General features: G+C 41.2%; 2 protein-coding genes across 19 annotated transcripts in view; both read right to left on the bottom strand.

Moving 5' to 3' along the window:
* Positions 1-10000, bottom strand: part of LOC137984000 (NLR family CARD domain-containing protein 3-like) — a 349493-nt gene that overhangs the window by 80146 nt on the left and 259347 nt on the right. The window lies entirely within an intron of this gene.
* The window catches only part of LOC137984017 (protein NLRC3-like), an 18764-nt gene continuing 9833 nt past the window's right edge, over positions 1070-10000 (bottom strand). Inside the window, exon 4 of the mRNA XM_068831228.1 lies at positions 1070-4490. Coding sequence (XP_068687329.1) covers positions 2155-4490 — 2336 coding nt within the window. The 3' untranslated portion in view covers positions 1070-2154. The remainder of the gene's footprint in view (positions 4491-10000) is intronic.

Raw genomic sequence — 10000 nt, 5'->3', positions numbered from 1 at the left:
AGCGCATGCAACCGAGTGCCCTGTACGTCTTCATCTCATCTTACGAGCGCTCTTACACATTCAGTTATAGGATTCTTCAGCCATATGGCACAATATGATTGTTGTGACCAGCATCCACGAGCACAAATTTATATTTTAAAGCGCCATTTTGTTCACATTGCCGTCATGCTTACTGTATTCGTCACTTCAATTTCCTACACCTTGTTAAACTTTCCAGAGTCAAGACATGCATGCAAGACTTTCTTGGCTGGTGTTATGGCTTTGCCTTGTTTTCGTCGTGCCACAATTCTTAAAGGACCCTAGTCACCCACTTTACCTAGCGCGCCCACAAGTCTTCAGTTGTCATTTTCGGTGCAACCGAAAAGTCGGAATTCTGTGACTGTTAAAGTAATGTTTCAATCGAACATCAAATAGGCCATATAATTCTGTTTTCTATGGACTTATAAGCTATCTTTATTAGAATTTCATTTTATATGATTGTTTATGTATGACTTGCTCTCCGCAGCATGTCATTGAGTGGAAATGGAAATCGTTGTTGGACCATCTTTTTTCGGAGTGGCAGCAAGTAGTACTGCAATTATTTTATTGTGATTTCTCGAGGACCAGAGAGCGCTAACGGCTACAATGATCAGAATGAATGTATCACCGTTTGTGGAAAGTGGAGAAATAATTTCTTGGACTACATTGCAAGGTATCACGAAAAGCGAATTCACTGTCGGATCGATGATTTTTGATCAAATAATGTCAAGTGTGTCTTCCGCTCAAGCTGACAGCACTGAACACAGCGGGGAACATTTGAATACTGATCCCTATCACAATCCGTAAAAGGCTTTATCTTTACGTTGGTCATTTCATTTTTTCACTGATAATAAAGCTGCGTGTTGTGGAACTGAACAAGCTAGGGTGGGACATATTTTAAATTTCATCTGGAAAGTAAAAAACTATAGAGGTCAGTTTGTGTTTAATTTACAAGAGGAAGAACTTTTTGTTGGATTCAACACCAGTCTCAAGATGTGGTAAACTTAAAAAGGAAGAAATTCTACGAACTTAAAATAACAGCATTTTATCTATTTATTGCATGCGCGACATATGAACCCATCTTTCGTTTACTTTTGCTGAGACTCAGTACTGCTTATCATTACTTACAAGCGACCGCGCAAGCAACGAATTAAACCAAATGAAACTCGCCTTGTTTCCATTGCCAACTGCTTGGGTGTCAAAGAAACATAGGTGAGCCAATAAAAATATCTCGCATTTTCTCACGATTATTTTTGGTTTGGTCAAGTCCCCAGAGTAATTCATCACCAAAACTCCCGTATGTCAACAAAAACATGGCCGTGGCTGACTAGGGTCTTTTAAATGGGACTCCGATAATTTTAACACAAATGACTCTTCATCGGAATGAAAAATGAAACAACATGAAAAAGTCGCCTCGTCCAGGTGTGTAGAGAGTCCTGAGAAGGACTGTTGTTGGAGACCAAAGATTTGACGAACTGGGCGGAAGTCATTTCAAACTGATGCAAGTGTGTTGGTGGGTATACGCGTGTGTGCGGAAGTCACGACCAGTTTAAACGGGGAGCAGAGTAAAAGTGATAAGTGATCGTGTGACCCCCAAGAAACTTCCAAGAAACTAACAACAACGAAGAGAGAAATTTTAATGCAGTGTGGCCTCGCAACAATGGATTAGGACTGTGCTTATTTCCAAGCGTAGGTTGTCCATTCACTTGAGACTTTCGTTTGAACTTCCTTGAATGCATACAAAACCGAATGTTACAAACTGTACTTCATGTAATGAAGCATATTTCATTTCAATTAAAACCGTTCGCTGTACAATCGTTAAAAGGATCTTCATTAAAAATTCAAACCCTTTGAGAACAAAACGTTTTGTTCTAAGTATTGTGATATCATTTATATGTGAATGCTATATTACGATGCGAATTCCATACAGAAAGGATCTTAACCCCGCAAGATTTAAATTGGGTACATTAATATATCGTTCATGGATGCTAGTAATTTTAACACATTGCAACAATTCTTTCGGGCTGTGATTTTTGGTCCACTGATTATTTCCAAGGAAGGATTAATTTCAAAATAATTTTGACAATGGCCAATACGATTAGTATAAAATACGTTCAACCAGGCCAAAGGGCTCTGTCAGTTCTTTTGCTTTAGCAGTGCAGCAGCACCAAAGTCAACGATTTCATTGTTAGACAAAGTCAAATGTGTCAGCGTTGAATTGATTCCCACTGCTTTAGCCAGTGCAGCAGCACCTGACCCACCGATTTCATTGGCAGCCAAATACAACTCTTTCAGCGTTGAATTGATTTCCACTGCTTTAGCCAGTGCAGCAGCACCTGAGTCACCGATTCTATTGGAATGCAAATCCAACTGTGTCAGTGTTGAATTGATTTCCACTGCTTTAGCCAATGCAGCAGCACCCGAGTCACCGATTCTATTGGAACGCAAATCCAACTCTGTCAGTGTTGAATTGATTTCCACTGCTTCAGCCAGTGCAGCAGCACCTGAGTCACCGATTCCATTCGCAGACAAATTCAACCCTGTCAGCGTTGAATTGATTTCCACTGCTTTAGCCAGTGCAGCAGCACCTGAGTCACTGATTCCATTGCGAACCAAATACAACTCTCTCAGCGTTGAATTGATTTCCACTGATTTAGCCAGTGCAGCAGCACCTGTGTCACCAATTCCATTGTTAGACAAAGCCAACCCTGTCAGCGTTGAATTGACTTCCACTGCTTTAGCCAGTGCAGCAGCACCTGTGTCACCAATTCCATTGTTAGACAAAACCAACCCTGTCAGCGTTGAATTGATTTCCACTGCTTTAGCCAGAGCAGCAGCACCTGAGTCACTGATTCCATTGTAAGACAAATCCAAGGTTGTCAGCGTTGAATTGATTTCCACTGCTTTAGCCAGTGCAGCAGCACCTGAGTCATCGATGTTATTGAAATGCAAAAGCAACACTGTCACCGTTGAGTTTGCTGCCATTGCGTGAGCCAGTATAGCAGCGTCACTGTCACCTATCTGCCATTGACATGAAATACGCTGAATTTTAAGAAGCGAACCAAGAGAACGTGCCAATTCTTTTCCAAAGGAGCCCTGTTCGTTATCACTTTCCTTAATACAATTCAACGCAGTCAATAGGTAGTCCTCCTCATTTGATTGGTTGATTTGACTTGCTATACTTGCCATAAGTGCCATGGCTTTTGCCTCGTACCGTTGAGCCAAGATACCACAGGTAAACATGAGCACCTGTTGAAACTCCTTAAAATATCTTGTGTCAGCAACTAAGTCATCAGGACTAATTTCCTCATTGACAAGCTGGCAACTGAGATAAAATGCAGCAAAGAACTCCTGAAAGCTCTTGTGGAGAAACCCATAGCAGCAGCTCGGTCTTCGTTTGCTGCGTCCAGCCTGAGCGGACAGAAATCCCAATTCAGGTATTAAGTTGCTGGTAACATTTCGGAATGCACTGTCGTCGAAATACATCTTGTCGTTGAGCAAGCCATTCAACGCTATAGAACCAAGATGCTTTAATTCAGCGTGGTATAATTGTGTTAGGTCTTCGTCCGTTTTTGGTAATTCCTCCTTTTTGCTATACCTTCTCAGCACACACTGCACTATTTCGTGGTAAAGCAGAGTTCTGCGTTTCGGCAAGTCTCCTTGGAAGTCTTCGCAAAGGAGGCAAAGAAGGGCTGTATTTAATGGATTTGCAGTCAGTTCGCTAAGGCTTGCGTCCGTGCACAGTTTGTCCAAGAGCTTTTTCGCCAGATGCTCATCGGTTTTGAAATATCTTGAGATAAAATCTTCAGCAGCGTGTTTGGTAAATCCTTCGACTTCTAGCAGGGTGTCACAGCATTCCCGTACTTTTATCCCAGCTTCGTGGCGAGCTGTAACCAGTAAGTAACATTTTGGAAGCATTCTCCCTTGAATGATTTCTTTATAGGCGGGTAAATAAAGGCTTGTTAACTCATCCAATCCGTCAAGTACCAGCAAAACTTTTGACTGATGGTCCTGAATTAAGGTGAAGAACTTCTCTTTTTCTTCCTTCTTTATGCCTCTTGGTAAAATCTGGTCATCAATAGCCTCCCATAAGTCAGAGTTAATTTCTCTGCATCTCAACAACAACAACACTTGGAAATCGGGAAACAAATCTTCAGCTTTACAGTTCTTGGCCCAGTCGTAAGCAACCTTGTTACAATAGGTTGTCTTTCCCATGCCTGGCTGTCCTTCAATCAAAACCTTTCTGGGTTCTGAACATTCCTCATGTGGTTTGAAGATTTCCAACATGTTCACAATGGAGTCAGTCTTTACTCCTCGTTCTTTTTTCCTGCTGACCACTTTGAGCCTGGTAAAAATGTTGTCAAGATGGAATCGAAACTCTTCGCACCACGGGAATGGCGCAAACCATCCTTCACGCCTTTTGTACAGTTGTCGAATAACGTCGATAAAGTCAGCCACTGGCCCAAAAGCATCTGAAAGAGAGAAATTCATCACTTAAAAATAGAAACGCTATTGTTCTCCCAGCGTTGAATACGTGACAATGATACTTAAGCCTTATTTGTATTAAGGTCGACTGTACTTATAATTGATTGTGAAATGTGTGATAATCATATATAAATTGAACTAAGCGCTCTTGGATGCCTTCAATCATAGTTAATCTAGGGACTGGTTATGAAACCCTGGGAATTTCAAAAGCAGGAACAATACAGTCGCAATTAGATGTTGACCCGGCCGTGACCCAGCACAATCTTTTGATTTTGGTTCTCACATTAATTTCGAATAAATTAGTCGAAGCTTTTGATTTGTTATCCTGCCGAAAAAAGCGTGTTTTTGTCGGGTTTTGTGCAGGGTCAAGGCCAAAAAAGCGAACAAAAACATGAAACAAAGAAACTTGTCGAGTTTCATAACCAGCCTACATCTATTAACTATGCTTCTTAATATTGCTACTTCACAAGAAGGAGCCCTGAAAAGGCAATTGCTGAGTGTATACTGACGAAATACAGTTTTTTTCGCGGAGATATAACGACGCTGCGTTATTTGATATTTTCCAACTCGCGGATGGCTCAAGCCATATCTCCGCTCGTATTTAGGGTCTTATGAAAAGTGATGATGATGATGATGTCCTTAATAAACCATACGATAAAAAACACATATCCTATGTTACATAAACGAGAACTGTGTAATGAATTTACAATAATATGCTGTAGCTAAAAGTGAATTATGTAATTATAACAGGTTGTGTTCAAAAATGAGTCGTTCGGTTTTAATCTTTGGGCGGAGGCAAACCATGCGACGTAAATTATTTTGCTGGGGTTTAGGCTTCGGCAGAATTTCATTTAACGGATGATAGGTTAGAGCCCTAGCTTTGCTAAATAATTTTCTTGTCCTGCGTATACATGATATCCTTGACATTCAATGGAACTGAAATGTAACGCCGCTTGTAACATCTGTTTAAAAAGTTCTGTACTGTGTTTAGATCGCGTTCATGCGCACCATACACTGAAAGGCAATAAGTTAAATTAGACAGTACAATTGTCTTAAAAAGGAGGTCTATTTCATTCTGGTCATATTGTTCCTTTCTCAAAGTTCTTAATATATGGAGGCCCTTGTTAGCCTTAGCTAGTTTGAGCTTGACATGAGAACTAAACTTACAATCACTCTGAAGTGTGACTCCAAGTAAGCACAATTCACTATGTTGTGGGATGCAATTGACTGGATTGTAAGTGTCCTTGTTCAATTTCTTTCTAATTTACGAGCTCTTTGCATTTACTAGGATTACACGACATAAAGTTATCTCGCGACCAATTCAAAAACTCGTTTACTAAGGCTACAGAGGTGTCAGTATTGCCTAGTACCGGTGCAACAATTGTCGAATCATCAGCATATTTGAATAACCCAGGGAAGCCATCATATGTAATTTCAAGATCGTTAAGAAATATATTAAAGAGGTGGGGGCCACTAACGCTATCTTGTGTGGTACCCTTATTGACGGCTTTCCACCTAAAATGATAGTGATCAGACAAAATGCGTTGCTGTCTAGCGGATAAAAAACTGTGATACCAATTAACAAGATATGGCGATACATGTAATTGTTTAAGCTTGGTGGACAAAAGGTTGTGTTTCACTGAGTCGAATACTTTGGAAAAGTCCATGGTAAAGAGTCGCACAGCTTTACAGTTATTGTCATCTAGGTATTTGCAGATCTGGTGCTGAATAGTTAAGAGCGCAGATGTGCAGTTCTCACCCTCTCTGTACGCGAACTGACTACTGCTCAGGTGATCCTCAATGACGCGTCTGACATGTGTGTTGTATACAACCCTTTCAAGAGCTCTAGCGATCACCGGTGTTACACTGATTCCACGGAAATCACCGTTTTCCTTAGGTACATCAACCTTAGCTAATGGACTGATGTTCGCTCTCTTCCAAGATTCAGGCCAGGAATGAGTTGACAGGGAAAGATTCCACACATAAGAGATAACCGGGGTTAGTAGTTCCACGTGTTCTTCTAAAAGCCAAAAAGGAATTTCGTCCGGGCCGGTTGCCGTTTTCTTCAGATTAGACACAGTGTTCCAAACGAGTCCCAGAGGGATTGTTGGAGCCTTGACATCTGGATCAATATGAATATCAACTGGCCGAATGTAGTTAGTGTCGCTGCATAGATTGCCGAGGTACTCGTTTAACTGGTCAAGTGATTCACGATCTAAGGTAATACGGGCTGCGTTTCTTCGCTGCGATACCAGGTCAACACCTTTCCACCATTGCTTCGAGCCAATCACACCCATATTATACTGCTTTCTGTTCTCACTGATCACTTCCGAAATCCTCTTATTCAACTCTTTCAACCGAGCTTCATCGGACACCCTCGATTTCGACCGCAACATGGCTTTAACAAGAGGGGTCATCCAGGCAGGGTCACGTGATGACATAGTGACCACCCTTACTGGCATACACCTATCCAAGTGACCCCGTATAGTTGTCTCCAGTTTGTTCACCGCCTCGTTTACATTCTTGGTTTCAAGTACCACGCCGCCCTTGTTCCTCATATCAAGTCCTGACCAGTTCCTATCCCTCCTATATATATTAAAATCTGCAATATTCACCACAGCACCGGGCTGGTCTAGCTTTAAATGGGTCTCAGTAACAACGCACACATCAATATCATGGTTTTTCAAATCTGCCTCCAGCGCAACTGACGCCCGCACCTTGTTCTTCGTTTTGGAGAGACTGCAGATATTAATAAACATACATTTCGGCACCGCAAACTCAGCCTTGCTATCACGTTGGCATGGTTTATCTCGAGGAGTCGAAGTGAGATATCTTGTTCGCCGTAACTCTTGAGGAGATTTAGCGGGGCGACGACTCCTTACTACCTCTATCGGTTGTTTTCTTTCCGACCTACACATCTTTGAGCCAAATTTGTCACTTCCTCTACCGTCCCTCCGTTTCCCTGGTCCTCTGTACTTGAGTATTCCGAGCTCTTTTAGATCCCCAAGTAGTGAAGCCAAAGGTTTACCAGCAGATTTATGCAACTTAAGAATATCACAACGGTCCAGCATAGGTGTATTCTCTCTTCGGTGGACACCAATTTTGCAATGTTTAGTAGAATTGACCGCATCTCTGTCACGATCCTCCCATCCAGGATTGGGATGAATGTCCATTGATATAGTGATATCGAGGACAACAAATTTCCCCGGTGCTGCTAGAAGGAGCAAACCACGACTGTCACATCTAACGACAGCCCTCTTTACCCGCAAATGCCGGGAATAATGCATACGGAATGCAAAATTCGTCGCCCCATGAAGACAATCTTGTCTTAGGTAACCATTTAGAAAGGTTTCACCCCCAGCAGACACGAACACATAAGCAAAAAGACATAATATTGCAAGAGCTCTAAAGAGTGTGGCAGCCATCTTGGCATGCATTTTAAAAATGTGATTGCCTCTCTTTTGAAAACAAGAACGTTAGCCTTTGGTGGTTAGATTTTTTGGATTTTTTCCAAACACGCGATGATTTAGGCCAATGGTAAGTACGAAACAGTTCACAGCAGATTAACTTTATTCAGTTCACAAAAACACAAAATTCACATCACCAGAGCACGAGTAACTAAGTATAAACACAGCGGAATAGGCTAGTTTCGTATTGTGCAGCAACAAAAGAACACAGTCGAGGTTCAGGAGAATAATTTGCATTTTCCTTTGTTTTGAACAAAACAAAATGCAAATTATTCCCCTGAACCTCGACTTTGGTTTTTTGTTGCAGTACAATGCGGCGCAGGCTTATGACCAACTTTGATTTCCTATATTAGTGGACTGCCAAAAACGAGTTCTGGCCAAGTAATTACTGGTTTAGTGATTGCGAAAAATGTGGTTTCTTTGTAATTTACTAGTAAAACGGTAGGCCGGCCGGCGTGGTGTAAGGGTGGCTCCATAATGTAATCATTTCATTCCAATAACTTTTGTGCAAACGACACTTTAATTTCTGTTATGGTTTTACTGAGTTCATTCATTCGATTTTCTAGTAAAGATCCGACCACTATGATGATTCTTTTACAAATATTCGACGTTTAAAACCCATTGAGGCAAACTGAAGTTGCGTGCTTTTTAGCAAAAAACGAAATAAGAAACGCGTATCTCATTTTGCATCGATTTGGAAGGGTGTCGGGTAATGTTCCAAGTTTTAGTAAGTACGAATATTTTTTGTTGTCTCTTGTTGTTTCTTTTGTTTTCCCGAAATCACAACATAAAACAGAACAGAAAACAAAAGAGCGAATGGACCCCGAGTTCGCAATTTGCTGATTGAGATGGCCGATTTCGAAGCTTGCAGTAACCCTTTGAAGGTGGCGTGACATTTTGATGGAATAATGTTCAGGGTAACAGACTGATGTTTGCGCAAGAAGTACGCTTTGTTTCACGACGTGAAATATTTCTCAAACATAACGGCATTTTTTTACGGCGTGAAATATTTTCACGGTGATTGTGATCTTTTTCACGGCGTGAAAGGGAAATTTCACTCTTATTCCAATCCTTTTTCAACACTTTCACGGCGAGGACCGTGAAAATAGCCATAGCGTGAAATTTGGATAGGCCCCCTTTTCGCATGAAGGGTCACATATAGAAAGTGATATAAAAAAAGAATAAAATAATAAAATTTAAAATATACTCACGCAGTGATCTTGGTGTTTCAAGCAATCTGATTGGTTCGCTATCTCGGAGTAATTGAGCATTATTTACTGCCTATGAAGTAAATAACGTGTGATCCAAACAAAACGAAATGGCCGGCGTAAACTCGCCAGCATTTCTGAATCGGAAATATTGAGCATACAAGATGCTGCTGGGCTACAGAATACAAAGAGGGCCACAACAGTTGGCCTGAAAGTTTTCAAAGATAAGAGAAGAGTTCATACTTTTGCCAACCAGTGTTTGACTTCGTTTTTCCAGATAATTATTGCTGAAAATTAAACAATCTTCACGCCAACAATTTGTTTCACTCGGAGTAATTCTACTTTTTAGGGCTGGTCGCCCAGCAAAACGAATTTGTTACTGAAATCGAGGAATTTAAAAAATGTTTAAGAAAGTTCCAGACGGCAGCAAGGGAATCGTGAAGACTGGTCGTTTTACAACAAACCAACGCTCACCTCCGCCATTTCATGTGGATCCTTTACCAACTGCACTTTCAATTTCCATTTCAAATGAACCTCGAAAACCATGACTGAACGGTAAAAATGTTTTATAGCAGACTTTCGATTTAGATCGCTGATTTAAACTTTCTTTTTATTTTATTAACTTTGCCAGTCAAGCTGGCAGAGCGCCACAACAGCTTGCGCCAATTACTGTGGCCCCTTTTTTACCCTCCCAACCATGATACACAAGAGAAGACAGACCACAACACCGGGAACTACGTGCCCCACTCTTAGCGACAAGTGTGTGGGTTCTTCTACGTCCCACAGGATTATTAACATTGAAGGCTTGTGAGACAGGAACTC

The sequence above is a fragment of the Montipora foliosa genome, chromosome 13 (genome assembly GCF_036669935.1).
Source record: "Montipora foliosa isolate CH-2021 chromosome 13, ASM3666993v2, whole genome shotgun sequence".
Lineage (NCBI taxonomy): Eukaryota > Metazoa > Cnidaria > Anthozoa > Scleractinia > Acroporidae > Montipora > Montipora foliosa.
This window is presented reverse-complemented; position numbering and strand designations above follow the sequence as displayed.